This window comes from Macaca mulatta, chromosome 16 (assembly GCF_049350105.2).
Source record: "Macaca mulatta isolate MMU2019108-1 chromosome 16, T2T-MMU8v2.0, whole genome shotgun sequence".
NCBI lineage: Eukaryota > Metazoa > Chordata > Mammalia > Primates > Cercopithecidae > Macaca > Macaca mulatta.
This window is the reverse complement of record NC_133421.1, coordinates 71536219-71562474: the sequence shown is the minus strand read 5'-3', so window position 1 is coordinate 71562474 and position 26256 is coordinate 71536219. Positions and strand designations below refer to the sequence as shown.

Sequence of the window (26256 nt, the reverse complement as noted above, 5' to 3'; positions counted from 1 at the left end):
AGACTTCACAAATGAGGAACCCAATCTTACAGGTAAGGAATCTGAGGCTTGGAGAAGTTAAGGAATTTGCTCAAAGTTGCAGAACTAGGAAGTGGCAGAACTGAGAGGCCAGCTAGATTGTCTGACTGTAATTATCCTCATAAAATAAGCTTCATTACATTCCGTATAGAGTGAGAGTCAAGGCACAGAAGTGTGGAAGGAATGGTCCTAGGAGGAGCCACAACAGAGAGTGCCCCAGGTAGAGAACAGGATGCAAGATGGGCATGTACGAGGGATGGAGAAGGATGGATGACATCTGCCTCCTCAGCCCCCTCAAACAACCTGGCAGTCATAATGCCTGGAGAGGGACTGGGCCACAAGGAGCCATTCATACTCAAAAGCCCTGTAACCAGCCGGGTGCGGTGACTCATGCCTGTAATCCCAGCGCTGTGGGAGGCCGACACGGGTGGATCACTTGAGCTCAGGAGTTCCGGACCACCCCGGGCCACAGGGCGAAACCCCGTCTCTACTAAAAATACAAAGATCATCTGGGCATGGTAGTGCACACCTGGAATCTCAGCTACTCAGGCGGCTGAAGTGGGAGGATCACTTGAGCCAGGGAGGCGGAGGTTGCAGTGAGCCAAGATCACACCACTGCACCCCAGTCTAGGTGACAGTGTAAGACCCCATCTCAAAACAAAAACAAAAAACCCTGTAACCCAAAACCCTTCCCAATGCTTAAAGTCTCTCTCCCTCTCCAGTCCGATCCCCCTTTCATGGGCTGAAGCCTTCCCCACGTGGATGGGGACATGAGCAACACCAACAGCATGAGGACTACCCTGGCCCAGGCAAGAAGTAAGTAGAGTTTCTGGAAGCCAGCAGCTTCTTTCTTTCTTTCTCTCTCAGCTTCACAGGTGTGCAGGCAGGGAGCTGGCCTCAGCAATGGAAATCACTGAATGAGACTTAACCTTCCTGGTGGCAAATACTCCAACAGGGACATCATAGACCTTCCACAACTCTGAGGAAGATGAAAATCTCCCCTGCACCCAGCTGTGGCTGAGGATGGAATGACATGGGGAGAGCTTGGGCACTTCAGGTTTTGTGCCCAGACTCCTCCTGTTGTCCCTGCCCACCTCTCCTACCCCTTCCTCCTCGGAAGCAGTCTTTTTCTTGCTCAAAAAACGTCCCAATCTTATCTCTGATTCCAGCTGCCCACAAAGCCCCAGGGAGAAAACCTTCCCAAAAAGGCAGTGGAGAAATCAGAATGCAGTGAGGAGCGGATCCTTTCCAGGACCAAGATAGATGCTGAAAAAGACAGCAGGGATGGGAGCCCAGCAAACGGGATGAGAGCAGCAAGGCCATCATGCATCTTCAGGCTCCATCAGCAGAGCAAGAGAATGCATTAGACGGGAGTTTCCTGACTCCTATTTTCTAATGTGGCCGTCCTAATGAGAAGAGGGTTTGAAGCGCTAAGATGTGCTGACAGTCCTAATGGTTTGTTATGAGTTTCCTTAGAAAAATTAAACACTGAAAAACAAAACTGCCTCCCTCCCTCCCTCTGTGGTTGCTGACATCAGAGGTCAGGAATATAACAGGCCTGCTCGTCAGCCAAGTTCTCCACGAGAGCCCTGTTCCAGAAGAGCACCAAGGCAGTGACCTCAACATACTTGGGCAACATTCCCTTTCTTGGTAACCCAGGCTGAGAAGGTAGAAGGAATATCACCAGGTTATGCAGGCAGAAAGCTAGAAGGGGGAGGAGTGGATATTAAAGTTCCAGTTCCCAGGGAAACCGGATGTTACACAAAAAGGGCAAAAATAGCCAAGACCCAGGGGAAGGGCCTGAGCACAGAGGTGGGAGGTTCCAGCCAGCACCCTGCAAGCTGGCTGAATTACCTCCCTCTCCTGGGAGGGTGACACATGCTCTTAGTACCATTCTCCATTAATTCCATTTTGGAAACTGGGAAAGTACAACATGAATAGTTGTCATTATCCTGCCTATTTCACAGGGTTGGTCAGGAAGTAAAAGAAGACTGTGAATGTGAAATGCTTTCAAAATAGAAAAATCTCAATATAAGTTAACTATACTGAAATCCATTAGGACAGAGGTCCCCAACTTTTTGACACCAGGGACTGGTTTCATGGAAGACAATTTTTCCATGGACAGGGAGGTGGGGATGGTTTCAGAATGAAACTGTTCCACCCCAGATCATCAGGCATTAGTTTGATTCTCATAAGGAGTGAACCACCTAGATCCCTCCCATGCGCAGTTCACAGTAGGGTTTGAGCTCCTATGAGAATCTAATGCCACCGCAGATCTGACAGAAGGCGGAGCTCAGGCGGTAATGCGCACTCCCTTGCTGTTGACCTCCTGCTGTGCGGCCTGGTTCCTAATAGGCCATGGACCGGGAATTGGGGTCCCTGCTTTAGGATATAGTATAAACAAATAAATGCAAATATAAGGTGACTCTTTTTTTTTTTTTTTTTTTTTGAGATGGAGTTTCACTCTTGTTGTCCAGGCTGGAGTAGTGCAATGGCGCGATCTCGGCTCACTGCAACCTCCACCTCCCAGGTTCAAGCGATTCTCCTGCCTCAGCCTCCCTAGTAGCTGGGATTACGGGCACACGCCACCACGCCCAGCTAATTTTGTATTTTTAGTAGAGACGGGGTTTCACCATGTTGGTCAGGCTGGTTTCAAACTCCTGACCTCAAGTGATCCGCCCACCTTGGCCTCCCAAAGTGCTGGGATTACAGGAATGAGACACTGCACCCAGCAGGTAACTCTTTTTTACAGTTAACTACTATTATTTCATACTGTTTTCTTGGACAGGGAGAGTCGATATGCTCCAGTACATTTTTTACCCCCAAGCGCCACCAAAACAACTCCCATCCATTGTTGTCTTGATTAACTCATCTGGTGAGGACAAGAAATCACTTGAACATGTAAAGAGAAAAGAATAAAGAGGGCAGAAAGGAGGAGGGGAGGAACATGAAGCATTTTTGTTTATAGTTGTTGGTATTCACATTTCATTGTTTACAAGGAGACGAGCACTCTTAGTATTATACTTCCTTTTATAATGATAAGTTGGAGCAAAACTCTCAAGATGAACATTTATCCTCCAGATTAAAAATAAATAGAAAAAAGACAAGTCAGAATAAAATTATGTTTGTGATTACAAAGAAATGTAAATCATGGCCTATATCTTGTCCTGCAGTTGCAGAGAAGAAAATGAGAAGGAAATCCTATTAGAGTCTTCCTCTACTTTGCTAGACTCAAACCCCTTCTTCCTCTGTCACCCTTGGTTATCAGGCTAAGTGGGAAGCTGGCCCATCTTCCAGGGTGTACTCAGGCTTATATAAGAATTCCTAGTATATCCCTCCACTGTAGGGTTGCCAAATTTAGCAAATATTTGGGACATACTTATACTAAAAGTTATTTTTTGTTTCATTCAAATTTAAATGGATGTTCTGTATTTTAGATTCATTTTTTAGAGACAGGATCTCCCTATGTTACCCAGCCTAGAGTGCAGTGTCTATAAACAGACATGATCATGGTGCACTACAGCCTCAAAATCGTAGGCTCAGAGAATCCTCCCACCCCAGCCTCCTGAGTGGCTGGGACTACAGGCACCAGGCTGGATGTTCTGTATTTATCTGGCAACCTTAACTCCACCTCCATCCACCTTGACCCCAACCCCGGTGGCCCTTCAATTAGCAATGTTTGTCAAACTTGCTATCATAACAACCCATTCTGATGTAATAAACCCAGGGTCCATCCTGGGAACCTTTATTTTTAACAAGCACCCCAGGCAATTCTCAATACCAAATGCGTTTGGGAGGTTCTAGACTCCAGCATGGCACTGCTGAGACTAAGACCACGAGTTGAAGCCGGCTCCAGAGAGAGCACACCACCCCAACTCGTGTCAGTATCCAACCCTCCAAGAACACACCCTATGCACATGGGCCCAAAACTCCATGCTCATCCATGTTGGCTATGTTTTCCTCTTACCCAGCCAAGCTCTCACTATACACACCCAAGAGCTCCAGTCGTCTAGGACCAAGGGGAAAGCCGAGCCCAACCAGTTGTTTTTCCAGGCACTGCCAGCTTGCCTGGAACAGCCAACTCAGGGGAGGAAGAAGAACAGAGGGCTCTCCAGGGTTTGATTATCTGACAAATTACCTACAAAATGAACCAGACAGTTCACCTTTGGTTTTTTGAAATCAATGTCCAAAGCATTTTCAGCAGTTAAACTTAGCCTATCCAGGGGAAGCCCTGCTCCTCTCAGGAACAAAATAGCTTTTATGTTCAGGTTACAGTCCAGGATTCCCACCTTCCATCCCTCCCTGGTCGCCACATTCTGTCCCACCCTTCCTTCTCTCCCTCCTCCCTCTTGCTCAGGGATAGTTGTAGTCCTTCACTAACCTCGGCCCCGCCTCCTTTCATGTTTATATGCCATTCTCCCAGGGAATATCTTACTGGACTTTCTACCTCCCTCCATTTGTTTTCTTTGGTCCTAGCTGCGCGCATTTCCTGGCTGACTGCACCCCTCATTCTTGGCTGGTCCTACGTCATGCTCTGATCTACCCTGCACCTTTCCCTCTGCCCTCCCCAGGCCTGCCAGGGGACAAGGAGCACAACAGTCACCCATAAATATTCTACATTTGCATCTTTGAAATCTGGTTACGTGACCTAAGGGCTTTGTCTGTTCAGGCCTCAGCCCACCTCAGCTGCATGGCTAGTCCCTATGCAGATCAAGAGGGATGAAAAACAGGGGATAGGGAGCAGGACAGACCCTCCAAGTAAGTTTTCTTTTTCCCCAGCTTCTCTGGGCCAGAGATGCCTGCATTTTCTCTTGCTTTGGGTTGGAAAGGAGGGAAGGAGGAAAAGGTGGAAGCACCCTTTGAGTGACACTAGGGCTTCTGTCCTGATGTTCCTCTGTTCCTGAAGGCTTTGGGCTACCCAAGGCCCCCTCCCCATTCAGCTCTCCCTTCTTCCAGCATTCAGTTGCAGAATTGCAACTTCCTGGTAAAAGAAGCTTTAGTAATATCACGATGGGAAGAAGGAGGACATAGCAAATGAGGAGGGAGCAGGCTACATCACACTGAGCAGCCAGCTTAGCCCAGAGGGGAGGAGAACCTGCGGGGGTGGAGGAGAAGGACTCATCCATTCCCCCTTACTCCCCTTCCCTAGCCCCAGGGAAGGTTTCATTTGCTAAATGAAGTCAGTGTGGCCCAGATGTTGGGCAGCTGCCTCTGGAAGCAGTTCCCATGCTGAACGGCAAAGAGGCCAAAGCAACGTGCGGAGCTGGCCTCTGCTGCTCTGGCAGCCCTCCTGGCCGGTGATAAACACAGCCTCCCAGCTCCCGCCCCTCCCCACAGCCGGCCAGGGAGGTTGCCTTTTTAGGAAACTCAGTGGATCTGGAAAAGAAGCAGAGAGACTGAGGGGCTGGATTGGAGTGGTCATAAAACTGGACAGGGCTGGGACTCGCTGTGGGACAGAGAGGACGCCTCAGGTAGCTGAGCCGCAGCCAGGCCAGGAACTCAGGTAACCACCTGCTGGCCGTGCCAGTGACTCAGCCTCAGACTCTATAATCACCGAATCTCCCCAACCACATTCATCTCCCACCCCCACCCCATCAGCTCTTGCCAGCTCCAAATTTCCATCCCAGCCACAAACACAGCCATTCCCTCAGACACACTCATTCCCTAGGGCCCCAGACACAACAAACCCTCTGCCTAGACACAACTAACCCTTTCCTGTCCCCCTTCCGTCCTCACCAAGTGGGCCCGGCTCCTTTCCTCAACACCTGTGAGAAGGAAGGAAGGAAAGAAGGAGAGAAAGAAAAATGTAAAGCCATGAGGCCCAATCGTCAAAAAGGGAAGAGAAAGGATCTTCTGACTAAACATCCACACACACAAGCACAAGATTCCTCTTCTATTTGCCTTTTTTAACCTCTAGGAAAAAGAAGTAAGCCAGCACCCCTCCCAAACCCATCTGTACCTATACCCCTTGCTGCCTCTCCTTTTGAGACCTGACACCTGCTTCCCTGGGATATTCCACCCCAAGAAATGCAAGCAATGGGCTGGGCATGGTGGCTCACACATGAAATCCCAGCACACTGGGAAGCCAAGGTGGGAGGATCTCTTGAGTCTAGGAGTTTGAGACCAGCCTGGGCAACATAGTGAGACCCTGTCTCTACCAAAAAATTAAAAATAAACTATTTTTCTTAGGGAAAAAAGCAAGCAAAATGTGAGAAAGGGCAGCAATGGTTACAGAGAGGACAGGAGGTCCAGCCAAACTGGCAGGGGCAAGGGGCTGTATGGTAGACTCGGGATAGTATTCCTAGCAACATCCCCATGACAGCTCCTCACCATCCATCAATGGGAAAAATTCATCAAAGTTTTGCTTAGAAGGGACAAGGGGTACATGTATTCAAGAGGGAGGTGATAACTTCATGGGTCTCTTTGTGCACAAAAGCAGCTTAGTCTGGAGAAGAAACAAGGTCTGGTATCTGCTCCTTACCTCATCAGAGCACCAGGCACACATGGGGCTCACAGCCAGGCACTGCTGGCAGGAGCTCACACCTCGTGTGGTACAGATGTTGGGCCCTGCAACAGACAGACAAAGGCATTAGCACCAGATTTGGCTCAGTGAAGGTACTTACCTGCCCCATCCTTCACAACTTTCCCAATGTCCAGGTTTACAGCTCTCAGGTGCACACAAACACACCCTAACCATAACACAGACATCTACCAAATACAGATTATTGGTAAGGAAGAAGGAGGAGGAGGAAAATCAGGAGAAACTCATCACCACTCTCAACTGATGAGGCCACAGTGGTAACAAGTGATAGGGCAAGGCTCAGCCATGGACCCAAGTCTCAGATGGTAACTGATAGAAAGGCTTTAATTAACAACTTGTTTGACACCTACATTGTGCAAATGAAAATATCTCTGAGGCCCAGAAAAATGGCAATGTATTCCCTCTTCAGTCATTCTAGTGATATTCACAGCCACTACACAGGGGATCCAAGGCCCAGATGTACTGACATTAACACACAGCCTAAATACAGTGGGGCCGTGGAGGGCAGGGTGACTTCGGTGGCAGTCTCCCACTGGCTGGCAAAAGAAAAGCAAATGTGAAATCTTCTCAAGCTTCTCAATGCATATATCTTGGAATTCAACCATAAAATGCTCTATGAGGAAGTGCAGAAATGTTAGAAAAGGCTGACCGATATACACTGAAAGAACATGGAATTTTAGAGTTGGAAGGTTTGTGCTTGAATTTTGAATGTTCTTCTACTAACTACTTCATGACCTTGGGCAACTCAACTAGCCTCTATGGGATGACAATATCTGTCTCACAGGATTTGTACAAAAATTCAGTGAGGTAAGGGAAGCACTTGGTACACTATAAGGTGCTTCAAATGTGAACAGTCCTCATACTGTCAAAGGACACAGCAAAGGCTAGGAGGACGAGCAGGAACAACCAGGAAAACCAAAACCACCTTGAGAAGCTCAGCCAGGAAGCCAAACCCAGGCATCTGCTTAGACAGAAGCCACCGTCCTCTCTAATTGCCTAGCTCAGCATTCCTGCTCCCCCAGGTGAACCCTGCCTCCTGCAGTGCCTTAGGGAGGTTTTTTCCAATATAAGCAGCAGAATGTGAGGGATCTGTTCCTCCCCATGACCCAGTTACCCTGACAGCTCCTTCATGCAGTTTTCCAAAGGGACCTCTTTGCACCTAGCTGGTAAGACCAGCAAACGTATTTTGGAGAAATCAGCCTGACCATTGAGATGTTTTCCCAGTGTCCCCAAAACTTCTTATTTAGCGGTCTCCATTCATTTTATTACAGTGTGACTGAATTCCCTCCTTCCCAATGCCTGGACAAAAACATACTCAGAAAATGAGTGTATACACACAAACACACACACAATATTGTAAAGAAAAATTATGGCCGGGCGTGATGGCTCATGCCTGTAATTCCAGCACTTTGGGAGGACGAGGCAGGCAGATCACTTGAGTTCAGGAGTTTGAGACCAGCTGGCCAACATGGTGAAACCTCGTCTCTGCTAAAAAGTACAAAAATTAGCTGGGCATGGTGGTGTGTGCCTGTAATCCCAGCTACTCAGAAAGCTGAGGCAGGAGAATCACTTGAACCAGGGAGGCAGAGGCTGAAGTTAGGTGAGATCATGCCACTGCACTCCAGCCTGGGTGACAGAGTGAGACTCCATCTCAGAAAAAAGAAAGAAAGAAAGAGAGAAAGAGAGGAAAGAAAGAGAGAGAGAGAGAGAGAAGGAAAGAAAAGAAAGAAAGAAGAAAGAAAGAAAGAAAAAGAAAGAAAGAAAGAAAGAGAAAGAAAGAAAGAAAGAAAGAAAGAAAGAAAGAAAGAAAGAAAGAAAGAAAGAAAGAAAGAAAGAAAGAAAGAAAGAAAGAAAGAAAAAGAAAATATAAAATTTGGAAACAGGCAAAGAAAATACAAATGTCCTTTCAATGTAATGCAAAGTGTTGACTAGCTGACCCACCATGCTTAGGGATTATCTGATTTTCTAAGAGTATTTACCTATTGTTTGGCTTCTATTAATCAGGATATTTTACAATACTGTAAGAGTAGATATTGACCTATCGAAAACCATAAAAATGGAAATGATAACCGCTGCACTCCAACCCCAGGCAATAGTGCGAGATTCTGTCTCAAAAAAAAAAAAAAAGGAAATGAGTCGTGATGAGAACATTGTATATTATTCTTTAATTAAAAAAAAAAAAAATAGGCCGGGCGCAGTGGCTCACGCCTGTAATCCCAGCACTTCGGGAGGCCAAGGCGGGCAGATCACGAGGTCAGGAGATCAAGACCATCCTGGCTAACACGGTGAAACCCCGTCTCTATTAAAATACAAAAAATTAGCTGGGCATGGTGGCGGGCGCCTGTAGTCCCAGCTACTCGGGAGGCTGAGGCAGGAGAATGGTGTGAACCCAGGAGGCAGAGCTCACAGTGAGCCGAGATAGCACCACTGCACTCCAGCCTGGGCGAGAGTGAGACTCCGTCTAAAAAAAAGAAAAAATAGCCCAGGTGAGGTGGCTCACGCCTGTAATCCCAGCACTTTGGGAGGCCGAGGCACATAGATCACCTGAGGTCAGGAATTCAAGACCAGCCTGACCGACATAGTGAAACCCTGTCTCTATTAAAAATACAAAAAATTAGCCGGGCACTGGCGTGGGCGCCTGTAATCCCAGCTACTTGGGAGGCTACTTGGGAGGGGCAGGAGAATCACTTGAACCCAGGAAGCAGAGATTGCAGTGAGCCGAGATCACGCCACTGCACTCCACCTGGGTGACAAGAGCGAGACTCCGTCTCAAAATAAATAAACAAATAAGTGTTTGCTGTTTAAGCCACCCAGTTTATGGCATTTTGTTATAGCTGCTAGAACTGGCTAACATAACATTTTAATCTAATCATAATCATACTATGGTGTACAAGGTAAATTATTTAGATAAGAGAACAATGTGTATATATATATTTTTTTTACAAGTATCCATCTCTCTCATTTCCAGTATATTCTTTTTTTTTTATATATACTTTAAGTTCTAGGGTACATGTGCATAACGTGCAGGTTTGTTACATATGTATACTTGTGCCATGTTGGCGTGCTGCACCCATCCACTCGTCAGCACCCATCAACTCATCATTTACATCAGGTATAACTCCCAATGCAATTCCTCCCCCCTCCCCCCTTCCCATGATAGGCCCCGGTGTGTGATGTTCCCCTTCCTGAGTCCAAGTGATCTCATTAGAGAACAATGTATATTATTCTTATCCAACAACAATACCAATGATTTCTGTCTGATAGAAAAGGTTATCCCCCACAGGTTAAGGTTTATTGCCTTGTAGAATATTAACCAATTTTGAATCTATTCACTAATTCATTTCAGCATTCCTTTGATTGATTGCTGTCTTCCCAGGCAGATGTGGACATAGCCTCTCCTTTTCCCCTATCAGAAGACTTCTGAGAGGAGCACAGCCTGAACTATTTTAGGTATCTCCCTCCCTTTCTGGAGTTTCCATGGGAATTGGCATGCAAAGGGGTAATTCTGGACATAAATGCCATTGATATTCACAAGAGAGAGAAGCACAAGGGACATCAAGAAATGTTAGAAGAGGGAAGAGGACCATGGGAGGTATGGGCACTGATATGGTTTGGCTGTGTCTCCACCCAAATCTCATCTGAATTGCAGTACCCATAATCTCTACATGTCATGAAAGGGACCCAGTGGGAGGTAACGGAATCATGGGGATGGTTACCCACATGTTGCTGTTCTTCTAATAGAAAGTTCTCACAAGATCTGACGGTTTAATAAAAGGCTTTTCCCCCTTTTGCTCAGCACTTCTCCATCCTGCCACCATGTGAAGAAGGATGTGTTTGCTTCCCCTTCCACCATGATTGTAAGTTTCCTGAGGCCTTCTCAGTCATGTTAAACTGTGAGTCAACTAAACCTCTTTCTTTTATAAATTACCTGGTCTTGGGTATATCTTTATTAGCAGTGTGAGAACAGACTATTACAGTACATTGGTAATGGTAGAATGGAGTGCTGCTGTAAGGATACCAAAAATGTGAAAGTGACTTTGGAACTGAGTTACAGGCAGAAATTGAAACAGTTTGGAGGGCTCAGAAGAAGACAGGAAAATGTGGGAAAGTTTGGAGCCTCCTAGAAACTTGGAGGGCTCAGAATACAGGAAGATGTGGTAAAGTTTGGAACTTCCTAGAGACTTGTTGAATGACTTTGACCAAAATGCTGATAGTGATATGGACAATGAAGTCCACACTGAGGTGGTCTCAGAGGAGATGAGGAACTTATTGGGAACTGGAGTAAAGGTCATGTTTGCTATGCTTTAGCAAAGAGACTGGCAGCATTCTGCCCCTGACCTAGAGATCTGTGGAATATTGAACGTGAGAGAGATGATTTAGGGTATCTGTCAGAAGAAATTTCTAAGCAGCAAAGCATTCAAGGGGAAGCAGAGCATAAAGGTTTGGAAAATTTGCAGGCTGATAATGTGATCGAAAAGAAAAACCCATTTTCTGTGGAGAAATTCAAGTCAGCCACAGAAATAAGTAACTAGGAGCTGAATGTTAATTACCAAGACAATGGGGAAAATGTCTCCAGGGCATGTCAGAGACCTTCATGGCAGCACTTCTCATCACAGGCCCAGAGGCCTAGGAGGAAAAAATGGTTTCCTGGGCCAGGCCCAGGGTCTCCCTGCTATGTGCAGCCTAGGGACTTGGTGACCTGCATCCCAGCCACTCTAGCCATGGCTAAAAGTGACCAATTTAGAGCTCGGGCCATGATTTCAGAGGATGCAAGACCCAAGCCTTGGCAGCTTCCATGTAGTGTTGAGACTGCAGGTGCACAGAAGTCAAGAATTGATGTTTAGGAATCTCTGCCTAGATTTCGGAGGATGTGGAAACCCCTGGATGTCCAGGCAGAAGTTTGCTACAGGGCAAGGCCCTCATGGAGAGCCTCTGCTAGGGGAGTGCACAAGGGAAATATGGGTCGAGGCCCCCACATAGAGCCCCCCTCCTTGGGCACTGCCTAGTGGAGCTGTGAGAAGAGGACCACCATCCTCCTGACCAGAATGGTAGATCCATTGACAGCCTGCACCATGTGCCTGGAAAAGCTGCAGACATTCAACACCAGCCCATGACAGTTGCTGGTAGAGAGGCTGTACCCTGCAAAACCACAAGGGTGGAGCTGCCCAAGGCCATGGGAGCCCATCTCTGGCATCAATATGACTTTGGTGTGAGACATGGAGTCAAAGGAGATCGTTTTGCAGCTTTACAATTTGACTGTCCTGCTGGATTTCAGACTTGAATGGGGCCAGTAGCCCCTTTTTTTTGGCCAATTTCTCCCATTTGGAATGGCTGTATTTACCCAATGCCTATACTCCCATTGTATCTAGGAAGTAACTAATTTGCTTTCAGTTTCACAGTCTCATAGGCAGAAGGGACTTGCCCTGTCTCAGATGAGACTTTGGACTTGGACATTCGGGTTGATTCTGGAATGAGTTAAGATTTGGGGGAACTGTTGGGAAGTCATGATTGTGTTTTGAAATGTGAGGACATGAGATCTGGGAGGCGCTAGGGGTGAAATGATACGGTTTGGCAGTGTGGCCCCTGCCCCAACCCCCTGATCTCCTCTTGAATTGTAGTTCCCATAATCCCCAGGTGTTGTGGGAGGGACCTGATGGGAGGTAATTGAATCATGGGGGCAGTTACCTCCATGCTGCTGTTCTCATAATAGTGAGTGAGTTCTCATGAGATCTTATGGTTTTATAAGGGGCTTTTCTCCCTTTTACTTGGCACTTATCCTTCCTGCCACCATGTGAAGAAAGACGTGTTTGCTTCACCTTGCACCATGATTGTAAGTTTCCTGAGGCCTCCCCAGCCATCTTGAACTGTGAGTCAATTAAACCTCTTTCCTTTATAAATGACCAAATCTTGGGTATGTTTTTATTAGCAGCATGAAAATGAACTAATACAGACACTGTCGGATTACTTTTTAGGACTTTTCCCAGTCTATCTATTAACCATCCATTTATTCTCAAATTAGCATTTCCCTATGAGTCCTTGATTTCCCTATGAGTCTCTATGAGCCACAATAGGAAGCTCTGCAAGATACAAAATAAATAACAGCAGGTCCCTCCCAGTGAACCAGTGGTCTCTGACCCCAGAGGATAAAATGAGGTGCCAGGATTTGTTCTTTAGGAAGTCATGCCTGGAGAGTCGTGGTTACCCAGTCCCTTTATCCACTCTTTTTAATGAATCACAGATTGATTTCATGAGAACCAATGAACCCCCCATATTACCCCCAACCAAGTCCTGCTACCCAGACAGTTCCCTGGAATTCAGTGGTTAAAAGTGACTGACTCATCAGAAGTCTCTGCACTGGGCCCATGCTGATTCAATGAGTTGTTGCTCTGAGCCCACTACTCCCTCCTGAACATGTGGAAGAAGTTTGGGCCTCTATTTCAAGTCATTCATAAAGCCTATGTTCCTGCTCATTCTCTGGGGCCCAGACTCAGTCCTGCTAAAGTGGGAATCTTCACCATAATGTCACTTAAAGAACAAACAACTCGTACCTCCTACCACCCCTTTCCTCTGACAGGTTAGCCAGAGCCGGGGACAAGGTGGATTGACCCCAGTCTTCACAGGGTGGTTGTAAGGATGAAATAAACCAAACCCTGTAAAACTCTAGCACAACAGCTGGAACACAGAAAGTACTCAATAAATACTGCTGCTGCTGCTGCTGCTATAATTTATATTGGTTTTATTGTTGTTTTTATCCTGAGTCTCAGGTTGTTTAGGGCAGGTGAATACTTTTTTTTCCTTGATGACATCATTCTAGGGGATACTAGACATGAAGTTTAGTATGCCCTGAGCAGAAGGAGTGGTGGGAGTGTGCAGCCAGAAAGTATCACACCAGGGTAAAATGTTTAATTGTTAGATGTGGCTTCTAAATGGGGTTAGGAATATTAGTCTTCGAAAATCCAGGCTTATGCCTGTAATCCCAGCATTCTGGGAGGCCAAAGCAGGAGGACTGCTTGAACCTAGGAGTTGGCGACTAGTCTGGGGAACATAGTGAGACCCCCATCTCTATGAAAATTTTTTTAAAAATTAGCTGGGCATGGTAGCATGCACCAGCAGTCCCAGCTACTCAGGGGCTGAGGCAGGAAAATCAGCTGGGCCTGGGAATTTGAGGCTGCAGCGAGCTGTGATCGTGCCACTGCACTCCAGCCTGGGCAACAAAGTGAGACCCTGCCTCGAAAAAGTTTTTTGAAAATAAAAATTTTAATCCAATCAAGACCAGCCAAGAAGTTTGCCTGGAAAGTAGAAGTAGAAGGTTGTGGTTTGGTACATCAGCTTGAATCACAGAACCAGAAGTGAGACAAAGGGTGGGAAAAATGAAGGAACAAAGGAAACAAGGGAGGGAATTGGATCCAGTGGAAGTCATAATGCGTCAATGGCGGCTATTTTGAGGACATGTTGTCCAATGAGACAGGATGTTGGACTGTAGGAACAGGCCACCCTAATGAGGACAGGGGACTACAGGAGAGGGCTAAGTCAGAGTGAGAGGTGTTTATCGAGAAGGGAGGATGATCTGCAAACACTATGGACATCTATCACTCTGCCAGAAAGGAATTCTAATCTGGGTCCCCAGCCCTGCCACTGACCTTTGACTGGTCACTACCCAATTAGGTCCATGGGGACAGTGGGTGACTCACATGGTGCCTCATTGTAGTCACCTGGTCGTGTGACTCATGAAAAAACAAAACATCTCATGCTTACTGTCCTACATAGGCACAAGTGGTTTCTCTAGAGCAAGTGGCCAAGAAAGTTTATTTTAATTTTGTTCCTTCCTTAAATGTAGCATCAGCTAAGTAACTCAAAGAAGGAGGAGACAAAGAGGTGGAGTTTAAGGTAACGCACACCTCTGTGCTCTGAGCAAAAAGCTCCAGTAAGCTGTAGGGAATCCAGGCAACCATATTTCATCAAATCTAACACTGTGGATATAGTATATATCCTGATTTCAGAGATTTAAAACTGTTTTTAAGTATATCAGAGCCAGTTAAATATGGTATTTAACATTGGAAAATATTTGTGTATAATTTGCCTCCACCAATATTAAAACGTGTTATAAGTTGGCTTATGTCCCCAAAAAAGATATGTTGAAGTCCTTACCCAGTGCCCATGACCATGACCTTACAGAGAAATCAGGTCTTTGCAGATGTAACCAATTCATATCATTAGGGTGGGCCCTAATCCAACATGACTGATGTCCTTATGAGAAGAGAAAAACACCACATGAAGACAGAGACACACAGAGAGAATGCCACGTGAGGCAGAGATTGAAGTGATGCAGCCAGAAACTAAGGGACACTAAAGATTACCAGCCAACACCAGAAGCTAGGAAGGAGGAATGATTCTACCCAGAGTCTCAGAGGGACCACGGGCCTGCTGACACCTTAATTTCAGATTTTTAGCTTCCAACAAGAATGAATTTCTGTTGTTTTATGCCACCCAGTTTGTGGTGCTTTGTTACAACAGCCCTAAGAAACTAATACAAAATGGATTTGCATCTCCATCATTTATATGGCATGATTTTGAAGAACATTGCCATGAAATACTTTGCATGATTGAAAAAAGCCAGCATGAAATGAAATTTTTGGTGCATTTAATCCACGTATGGATAAGGTTTGAAAAGCAGTTACTTTAGCTGTACAGTTTTCTACCTGTATATATCAGTGGTGTCAGTCATTGATTCATTCATTCATTTACTCGACAAATGCTCATTGAGCATCTACCTGTGCCAGGCACTCTCCTAGGCACTGGAGACACACCGATTAACTAAACAGAGTCCCTGCTCTCGTGAAGCTTACATTTTAGTAAGAAAGATGATAACAAAAAATACACAACAAAAATGCACAATTTCTAACAGTGGCAAATGCTGTAAGAAAATAAAGCAGGATAAAGGAATAGCAAGCAATGAGGGGAAGGACTCTCCTTTAGAGCATAGAGAGAAGGTCTCTCTATGAAGCTGACATTTCAAATGACGTTAAAGAGTGAATCATGGGAAGATCTAAGGCACAGACATTCCAGAAAGAATCCAAGACAAGATCTGGATGGACATCAGCCTGTTAAAGAAATAGCAGGCAGAGAGAGAAAGGAGGAAGAGAGAAGCACAGAGGAGCTTAGAGGAGTTAGGGACCAGAACACTAGGAAGCTATAGGCCATGGTAGACAGTGTGGCTTCTTTCTCCACATAGTGGGAAGCCACTGAGGAATCTGAGCAGAGGTGAGCGAAAAAAGATCATCCTGACTGCTGAGTGGAAGACAGAAAGAAGGGAAGCAAAAAAGAAAGAGACTTATTATTCAATTAGAAATGTACTAAAATAATCCAGGCAACAGATGGCAGCAGATTTGGATGGTAGCGGAGTCAATGATGTGGTCAGACTCTAGATACGTTCCATCTAAAGACTTGCTGATGGATGGTTCATAGGGCCTGAGGGTGTGAACAAATGTGAACCTGAAAGAGCCAGTCCTTCAAGATAGATCCGGAGTGGCTAAGTGGGCCTAAATTTTAAATAGAGCAAAGCTGCCATTTGCTGACTAGAGGTCACAACCTACTCTGAGTTCCCTGAAAATCAACACCTCTGTTCAACTTTGGAACCCCCAGAGCTAACCTAAAATAACCAGTCAGGGCTCTGCTGCCTTGACCAGTCAGGCCTCAGTTGTTTCAACCAAACAGAACTAAGCAAGTTGGAATTGTTCATTTGCATAAGTGGACCTCATCAGGAACCTGGGCAGGAACTTACATTATAAACTCCCAATTCTGACACCAACAACTGAGTTTCCCCAGTTTGCAAACTGTTCACTGGAATAAAGTCTTTCCTCCCAATTCCTTTTCAGAGAACTTTTGTTCACAAGGAAAAGACAGGAAGGATTTTTGTCTGACCAAGTGGATTCCCTGTAGACAAAGTTCAAATGTCTTGACCACTGGCCATATCCTTTCATTGACCCTTCATGCTGTAAGAAAATAAAGCAGGATAGGCCGGGCATGATGGCTCACACTGTAATCTCAGCACTTTGGGAGGTCGAGGCGGGCAGATCACCTGAGGTCAGGAGTTCAAGACCACCCTGGCCAACATGGCAAAACCCTGTCTTTACTAAAACTACAAAAATTAGCTGGGCATAGTGGTGCACGCCTGTAATCCCAGCTACCTGGGAGGCTAAGGCAGGAAAATTGCTTGAACCTGAGAGGCGGAGTTTGCAGTGAGCCAAGATCGTGCCACTACACTCCAGCCTGTGTGATGGAGTGAGACTCTGTCTCAAAGGGAAAAAAATAGGGCGGGGAATAGCAAGCAATGAGGGAAAGAGTCTCCTTTAGAGCATGTGGTCAGGAAAGGTCTCTCTGTGGAGTTGACACTTCAAGATGATGCTAATGGGAAAATCTAGGGCAGGTACTGTCCTTGTAAATGAAGCCAGATTATGTCTGGTTATCATCTCCAATAAGGTTAATTAGGTTGTCGTGTGCTGAAAACTGCATAAAGCTCATCCCAGGACAGTGCCCTGTCTTCTCTAAGGTCGTGGTCTAAAATTAACACCCAGCTCCTGAGAAATGTGGTAAGGCATGGGCCGTAAAACAACAGACATGGTGGCTATGGCAGAAACAGCATGCAAAGCAGCAGGAAACCTCATGTCTAAAGCCATCTTTGCCCTTCCTCTGACCATATGACCTCAAACACATCCCTTCATCTCTCTGGTGCTCTCTCTAAGGCCCAGTGCCTCTTTGAGTCTATGTCACATTCGTAGTCAAGAAATTATAACTGCTCTGTAGTATTTAACGGGTCTAACCAGCCACATCAGCCAAGCACTGGAGACTACAGACAGCTGCTTCCTTTCCCCAGTGCTCCCAAGTTGTTAGGATTAAATGACACAACACATATGAAAGAACCCTCTATAGCGGATGCTCAATAAATGTTCATTTCCTTCCCCCTTACTTTCACTCTAGTCACTTCCTACGCCAGGAATCCCCATCCCCTCCCCTCCACCTCAGGGTCAGATGTGAAAGGGCCCTTTGTCTCTAACAGGATATGGTGAAGAAATCACTCTGGGCAGGAGACAAGAGCCCCCAGGGAGAGACCCAACCAATGCCACTGAGCCAGTTGTATGATCTTGGACAAGTCACTTCACTTCTCAGAAACAACCTTTTTGCTTTTTGGTAAAACAAACAGGGGTCAAATTAGATGATCTTCAAGGTGCTGCCAGTCCTGGAAGTATCCACTCTTCCAGCCAGAAAGCATCGACAGGTGGACTCATACCCCAGGAAGCCTAGCAACCCAAGACATAAGAACCCTGAAGTGCACAAGTGGCCATTTCTTCCTGATGGCCTGATGTTTCACTCAAACACTGCATCTCAAGAGTTCTGGAAAATTTTATTAGCATCGACCCCACGTCTCATCTGACTCATTCAGTATACAGAAGAAGCAGGTCTGTACCAAGCTGTCCAAGGCTCAGTCCAGGAGTGCCCTATTGGTAACCTCCTTGGCATCCTGCTGTCCAGTTCTACAGCCTTCCTCCCCCAGCTCATGTGTTATGGGTGTGGACAGCAGGCCGTGGTGCTACCACCAGTCCTTACTGCCAGCCTGTCTTGGTAGGAAAGCAAACTGGTTCAACCGTTTTGGAGGACAAATTGACAACACTTATTAAAATTTAAATTTAATATATGCATGCCCTTCGACCTGCCAACTTTTGTTCAAGAAATTAAGTCTGTAGAAACACTCAAACAAAGGTATATAATAAATGAGTAAGGATATCCCCTGCAGCTTTATTTGTAGTAGCAAATAATTGGGAATGACCACAATGTCTGCCAACAGGGAATTGGTTAAGTAAATTCTGATATATCCATATAACAAACAGTATGCCTTATGGCTAGAATTATAGCTCTTGGGATAAATAATGGAAAGCCATAAACTAACATCATAAGATGCCTAGAGTATATTATTAAGAGACAATGGGCCAGGTGCGGTGGCTTATGCGTGTAATCCCAGCACTTTGGGAGGCCGAGGCGGGTGGATCACCTGAGGTAAGGAGTTCAAGACCAGCCTGGCCAACATGGCCAAACCCTGTCTCTACTGAAAACACAAAAATTAGCTGAGCGTGGTGGCAAATGCCTGTGATCCCAGCTACTCGGGAACCTGAGGCAGGAGAATGGCTTGAACTCAGGAGGCAGAGGTTGCAGTGAGCCAGGATCGCGCAACTGCACTCCAGCCTGGGCAACAGAGTAAGACTCTGTCTCAAAAAAAAAAATCCTATTATTGATTATCCTATTTGAGAAATAACAATAATGATAAATAATTATACATGTTGACAAATACATAGAAAAAAACTCTGCAGTAACTATCAACAGTGGTTATCTTTAAGGACAAGACTACAAGGAACTGGTACTTGTACTTTCTGCATTATATTTCTGAGCTGCCTTTTTTTTAAATAATAAGCTTAATTACTTTTATAAGCTAAAAGAAAATTAAAGCTAATTTGAAATGTCCTCTGTTCTGCCTCCCTGTAGACATTTTCATTGATTTAAATGTAGGCTTCCCAGAGTCTGCTGGGCTTTCTACAAACTGCACCTTCAGCATCAAAACCTCTTGGAATGGCAAACTTAGCAGGAACATAAGAATGAGCTTTGGGGTATGAGTTGCATGAGGAGATGCTGGTCAAGGGATATGAATTTTCAGTTAGACAGGAGAAATAAGTTCAAGAGATCCACCGTACAACATGGTGACTAAAGTTAATAACCATATGTCATCTACCTGAAAATTGCTGAGAGGAGATTTTTAAGTGTTCTCACCACAAATAAATGATAAGTATGTATGTGAGGTAATGCGTATGTTATTTAACTTCATTTAACCATTCCACAATGTGTACGTATTTCAAGACATCATGTTGCACATCACAAATATATATAATTTTTATTTGTTAATTTTAAACAATAATAATAATAATGAAAGCGAATGGAGAAAGTCAGGCCCACTCTCACAGCCTTCAAGAACTACCCAGGACAGTATGGTCTGTTCTCAACTTGTGGAAGTCCCAGGAAGGAAACACCACCCTCCCCTCCCCTGGTGATTGGTCAAATATGCTCCTTGCAGGCGGCTCCAGCAAAAGTTCAATCTGGAGTTTAACAAGCTCAATGGCTAAAGTTGGGGTTTGGAGCCATCAGTGGATCTCATAGACCCAGGTTTCTCTATCCAAAAATTCCATTAGCAAAGAGATGCAGGGTTGACTACAGGGACTTTTTAAGTGGCTACTGAATGTGTCTTTTGCCAAGCTTCTGGAGCTCTCTTCTAGTGCAAAGTTTTTCAAGCTTGATTTTAACAGCAGGATCTTCTTTTTTTCCCAAAGAAATCCTTACATGAAATCCAAATTGTTAATTAGTTAAAAGAGTTCCAGTTGAAGGTGGTGGGGAGGGGCAGGAGCACACTGAAGTATCTCCCTTCATCTTCTCTGTCCCACTTTGCAGCCCCTGGGACAGCAAGAGACTGAAGCCTAAAGGTAAGGTGACTTGTTCAAAGTCACCCAACAAGCTGATGAAAAAGCCTGCAGAACTGTGAATCAAATGTAGGTTTCTTAATTCCAGATACATTGTTCTTTCCGCACTGAGGTTTTTTCTATATGAAAGAAAGTACTATATATCACGGGTTTAAGTAAAGGAATACACACACACACACACAAAGAATCATAAATGTGAGGGGAAAATGTCTAAACAGAACACACCACCTGATTAATATGAACATTATAGAGGAATAGAATTGGAAGGGAACCAGCAATTTTAATGACTGACAATGATCCTATGTGGATGAACCTATTTGAGAAATAACAATATTTGTTTTGTTTTGTTCTGTTTTTTGAGGCGGAGTTTCGCTCTTGTTGCCCAGGCTGGAGTGCAATGGTGTGATCTCTGCTCACTGCAAACTCTGCCTCCTGGGTTCAAGCGATTCTCCTGCCTCAGCCTCCCGAGTAGCTGGGATTACAGGCATGCATCACCATGCCCAGCTAATTTTGTATTTTTAGTATAGATAGGGTTTCTCCATGCTGGTCAGGTTGGTCTCAAACTCCTGACCTCAGGTGATCCGCCTGCCTGGGCCTCCCAAAGTGCTGGGATTATAGGCAAGAGCCACCGCGCCTGGCCGAGAAATAACAATATTTGCTATTTTGACTTTTTTAAGATGAGTATCACCTCATTCTTTCTCCTTCTCTCCTTGAATATTTAAACATCTTCACTAACTGAACTAAGAAACTGAACTAACTCAACTATAAAACAGAGAGAGTGGGGTAAATAGTCTTTTCATGGGAACATGACAGAAAAACAAAAGACATCTAGTGTTACATCTAGTGTTAGAATTTGTCTAGCAGGCTTTCTGGTTTGGCCAAAAAGCCACCCACCCTCCCAAAAAAAGAGGAAAAAAAAAAAAAGTCAAGTGGGTTGTTTTTTCAGAGATGCTACCAAAAATGTAAAAAGGTAGAATAGCCGCAGGTTTACTCAACAACTTCTGGCTCCAAGCAGCATGACATACAATATTTGGCCACAAAATATCTGTTACTCCTATGAGCAAGAATAATAAGTGTTGGTTGCTACAAAATCCTCTCTAATATCCTGAAGTCTTTAACTACTTAGCACCTGGAAAATCTAATGGCTTATATATAGCCAAATACATCTATCCAATTAGAAAATTTAGAAACCGAAAGTGGGTAGCACCTTCAAGGTTTAATGGATCCAGTCCCAATGCTTTCAGGGGTAACTGTTCCAACACTGAGGAAGATGGAGTGGCCTCAGACAATGTCTTAGAGTTACTGATAGATGCAGCATCATAGATGAACCCCAAATGTATTATGCTAAGTGAAAGAAGCCAGACTGAAAGTCTATACACCACATGATTTCATTTATATGACATTTTGCAAAACAGAACTGCAGGGACAGGAAACCGATCAGTGGTTGCAACAGATGAGAGTTGAGGGTAGGGTATCAATTACAAAAGAGCTGGGGGGTACCTGGCACAGTAGCTCATGCCTGTAATCCCAACAGTTTGGGAGGCCGAGGTGGGCAGATTGCCTGAGCTCAAAAGTTCGAGACCAGCCTGGGCAACATGGTGAGACCCTGCCTCTATAAAGAAAAAGAAGAAAAAAAAAAAGAGCTTGGGGGAACTTTGGGGGATGATGGAAATATTCTGTATCTTGATAATGGCAATGGTTACTTGACTGTATGCATTTGTCAAAATTCATAGAACTGTACGTGCTAAAAAGGGTGAATTTTACTGCACATAAAATTATACCCGAATTACCTAACCAAAAAAAAAAAAAAAAGAGTGTTTCTGGTGAGACTGTGTGCATGGACAGAAAGGCAGATGCTATCACTTTTTTGCTGGAGAGTTTCACGTTTCAATAAATGCCAGCAGTTCCCACACGGGGAATAGGCAGTTCCCCTAAACAGAGTCATTTCCCTGCTCCCACCTTCATTTCCACTAGTGGCCTGAGCTCCATCAGGCACAATGAAGATCCCACTCAGGAAGGGCCAAGGTTCAGGAAGAGGGAGCAGAGGCGACGGGGTGGAGCAGCAGGCCCACTCTGTGGGCAGCAGAGAGGGCTGGGTAAAACCACGCGGTTCATCCCTGAAGCTGCTCAGTCACTCCCTCAGTTAATTATCTGTCTGCTGATTCATGAGTTGTGGTTCCTGTGGGCATGCTTCCTGGAGATTTCTGCCAACAAGGGAAGAAGGGTTCTTGGGACTGGGAGGGAATGATAACCAGAGATCCCAAGTAGGGTGGGGAGCTTTAGAGGAGAAATTTCTATCAGGAAATTCTAGAGTCATAGCCAGACTCCCCCTCCTCACTGTGGTGTGCTTACCCCATCTTATGGTCTTCCCAGGAGACCTCTGTCACTCCTCACCTTTGCCCTCACACCCACACGTCTAAGGGGGAGAAAGGAGAATGTTGCCCTTCTACTGGCTCCTCCCAGGAGGAAAAAAAAAAAAACACAGACACTTTACAGAGGATCCCTTGAGTTTTTCACACTCTCAGATCACAGGTCTAAATGGTGCAACAGTGCAGCAGCCCAAATGCCCAAAGAATTCAAAATCTTGGCTATGTTTTAATACCCTCCAGATTATCCAAACAGAGCACTTGAGGATCTTACATGAATGAGTGCAAATATTCAAACATTGGGTTTCTTAAAGAGAGGCACATCATCTATAGATGCCTTTTCATAGCATTCCATAGATATTTATCTTGCTGCCTATGTGCCAGGCAGTGGGCATAGAGTATTGAACAAAATAGACATGTCCCTCTCCTCATGGAACTTGAAATCTTATAGATCCTTTTATCTTCCTCTTTTTTCAGATACGGGGCTTGAGGTTTTCTCATGGGTAAAGCAAATGTATAAGCCTTTTTCCTCCTTGGCTGCTTCTGTGGATTCTTGCCGGGTTAGAGTAGCTGAGATACGCCAAGTCGGCAATGAGGAATAAGTTGAAAGGGACCCCATCAGTTTCATTCTGAAAGCCTGCATAGTGCTTATGCATGAAGCGGTAACAGCTTTTGCCTCCAATACATGGTAGATAGCATGGATAGGAAGAATAATGACAATAGTAGTTGTCATTTATTAAATACTTATTTTGTGCCTCTGTTTCATTTAATCAGCATAATCATAGGCATTGTTTCCTCCACCTTACAAATGAGGAAACTGAGGACTCAAGAGATTAGGTAACTTATTTAAGGCCACAGAGCCTACAGGAGACAAAGTCAAGAATCAAACCCACATCTTACTGGTTTTAAACCATAGCTCTCCCTTTCCGAAGCCAACAAGCCTTCCTCCTGTGTTTCTCCAGGACCTGAGGATTCCTGCAGAGGGCCTCAACTGGAGAGTTTCTAGGATATAAACTCCAAAAGAGAAATAAACACCCCAGCTTAGACCTAATTAGGTCAGAATAAAAACCTAAACACGAGGAAGACACAAAACCCATACTTCCTGGGTGAAGCTAAAAAGATCACCTTCGTACATAAAATAAAAAACTTGATGCTATCCTCAATCAACCTCTGTTCTCCCCAAAGCAGACTCTACTACCCTGGGACAACCTCTCTGTGCCACTCCCACACCCACTCAGCTCTTTCTGTGCCCCTTCGACACTTGGAGTCCCAACCCAACTGTCCTACTCTCATCCCACCATCTGCTTCCCCAGGGATCTTATGACCCTGCCACCAACACTGGGATGGCAGATATAAATATAGTAGAAACTACTTTGCAGAGTTGGGGGTGGGGTATTACTCTGGAAGTCTGACTTTAGAGCCCCTGCCCTTAAACACTACTGTACGCTGCTTCTCAGAGAGTGCGGGGCTAGCCCAGCCCAACCCATCACCACTTCTTGAATCATCCCAATCACAAGATTAATCTGTGAACAGATTGCCCAAGGATTTTTTTTTTTTAATTTTTAGTAGAGATTAGGTCTCACTATGTTGCCCAAGCTGGTCTCGAACTCCTGGGCTCAAGCAATCCTCCTACCTCCACTTCCCAAAGTGCTGGGATAACAGGCATAAGCCACCGTGCCTGACCAGATATCTTAAAGTTGATTTTTCAACACAAACATAGGTATGTCAATGCAGTGGAATCCAATACACTCCAAAGTGAATTTGGAATACTGTGAATGTGAAAATTTTTTAATGACAGCAAAAATTGTTGTAAGTGCATGGAGGCAAGCATCTCATCCTGGACAGGGAAAGCATATCTTTTTTTTTTTTTTTTTTTTTTTGACTGAGTTGCCCTGGTAGATTTCTCCATTCCCCGCATCTGATCCAAGGCTCCACATGTACGAGGGCAGAATGCTGGAGATTCCTATTTCTGTGTCATAGTCATCAGACTGCTCACTGCACTCGAACACTATCAGCTGATCTGTCACATAGGAAATTCAGCAATAACCACTGCAATATTCCCCTCGCATCAACTGTAATCCCTCCTTCAAGATATCCTTGGCCAGGCGCAGTGGCTCCCGCCTGTAATCCCAGCACTTTGGGAGGCCGAGGCAGGTGGATCACAAGGTCAAGAAATCGAGACCATCCTGGCCAACATGGAGAAACTCCGTCTCTCTAGCGAGAGTCCATCTCAAAAAAAAATAATAATAATAATAATAATAATAATATCCTTGCCCTGTCCAGGATGAATTACACGTCTATACATACACAGAAGAGTCTTGAAGGGAATCACTAAAGTATTTTCGAATAGTTTATCTTTGAAGTGAACTTATCAACAAAGCTTCCCTTTTTAAAATAAATCCTGGCCAGATGCGGTGGCTCACGCCTGTATTCCTAGCACTTTGAGAGGCCGAGGTGAGTGGATCACTTGGGGCCAGGAGTTCGAGACCAGCTTGGCCAACATGATGAAACCCTGTCTCTACTAAAAATACAAAAATTACCCGGCGTGGTGGCAGGCGCCTGTAATCCCAGCTACTCGGGAGGCAGAGTCAGGAGAATCGCTTAAACCCAGGAGGCAGAAGTTGCAGTGAGCCGAGAACCCACCACTGCACTCCAGCCTGGGCAACAGAGGGAGACTCAGTCTCAAAAAATAAATAAATAAAACAAAATAGGGCGCGGTGGCTCAAGCCTGTAATCCCAGCACTTTGGGAGGCCGAGACGGGTGGATGACGAGGTCAGGAGATCGAGACCATCCTGGCTAACACTAAAAAATACAAAAAAGAAAAAACTAGCCAGGCGAGGTGGCGGGCGCCTGTAGTCCCAGCTACTCGGGAGGCTGAGGCAGGAGAATGGCATAAATCCGGGGGACGGCTCTTGCAGTGAGCAGAGATCCGGCCACTGCACTCCAGCCTGGGTGACAGAGCAAGACTCCGTCTCAAAAAAATAAAATAAAATAAAATAAAAAATCCCTTCTGCAGGGTGTAGGTTGTTTTACGAGTACTACAGTTTTTATTAAAAATACTTATATGCACTCTTGTGTCATCCTCTGAGGCAGAGGCGGCCCCAGCAGACCAGGAGCCAGGGTTTCTCCCCACCCCAGGCAAAATCTCCAAGGACTCCGAGAGGACCACGGTCAGCAACCCCGGGATATGCCAGCTCCATCCCTCCACCTGTGTCCCCAGCACCAAAGAAGCCGAATGCCGATTGCCTTGACGGCTGACGGTGTGCGCAGCAGCCAGAGACAAAGCCAAGGATCTCACTGGCCCAAGGGAGCCTTTTCATGGCTCCCCGAATACACTAGAGATTTTTCGGGTGCAGGGTCTGCCCCGGGAGTAGAGGCACCGCTGCCACCCGGGGACACTGGAGGAGGCAAAGCCCTCATCCTGCTCCAAAACAATCCCGCAGGAAGCCAAGTTGAAGGAAAAAAGAAAAAAGAGAAAAAGAAAAAGAAAAAACCTTTTCCTGGAGAAAGCGTAGCAGGAGAAATTGGAAACGTGGGGAAACTGGCTAACCCGCGCGCGCGCTCGCTCTCACCCAGGAACCTACGGCGGCATCCCTCTGCCAAGGCCCGGGAACAATCCCCGGAAGCCCCACCTCGCCTTGGCTCCTGGGCCAGTAGTCCTTGGCCCGACCGGGACCACCAACGACGCGCGCAGCCCGGGCTGATGGCGGGACTCAGAGATGAGCCCACCGCACCGTGAGCGCCGCGGCGGCCGGGAAGGCTCTCAGCCTGGCTGATGGCTTCGGCGTCCCGGAGGACCCGCCCCCAGGCACC

At 45.7% G+C, this 26256-nt stretch overlaps 2 protein-coding genes and 1 non-coding gene across 4 annotated transcripts in view; 2 read left to right on the top strand and 1 right to left on the bottom strand.

Moving 5' to 3' along the window:
- ITGB3 (integrin subunit beta 3) overlaps positions 1–26256 on the bottom strand; it is a 58840-nt gene that overhangs the window by 32151 nt on the left and 433 nt on the right. Inside the window, exons 2-3 of one of the 2 annotated variants that reach the window (XM_077972307.1) lie at positions 6500–6585; positions 4011–4156 (exon numbers count right to left, since the gene is read on the bottom strand). Coding sequence is in view for 1 of the 2 variants with exons in the window: in XM_015119356.3 (XP_014974842.3) it covers positions 6500–6585 (86 nt within the window). In the remaining variant the exon portion in view is untranslated. The remainder of the gene's footprint in view (positions 1–4010; positions 4157–6499; positions 6586–26256) is intronic. The other variant, XM_015119356.3, reaches the window with a different exon arrangement.
- Positions 647–26190, top strand: LOC114673163 (uncharacterized). Its single transcript, XM_077972308.1, has 4 exons — positions 647–834; positions 9936–10009; positions 10356–10452; positions 25537–26190. The coding sequence occupies exon 4, from the start codon at positions 25631–25633 to the stop codon at positions 26180–26182; it is 552 nt and encodes a 183-aa protein (XP_077828434.1). The 5' UTR covers positions 647–834; positions 9936–10009; positions 10356–10452; positions 25537–25630; the 3' UTR covers positions 26183–26190.
- On the top strand, positions 20906–20967 carry LOC114673282 (U7 small nuclear RNA). Its single transcript, XR_003724004.1, has one exon. It is a non-coding gene; the product is annotated as a U7 small nuclear RNA (small nuclear RNA).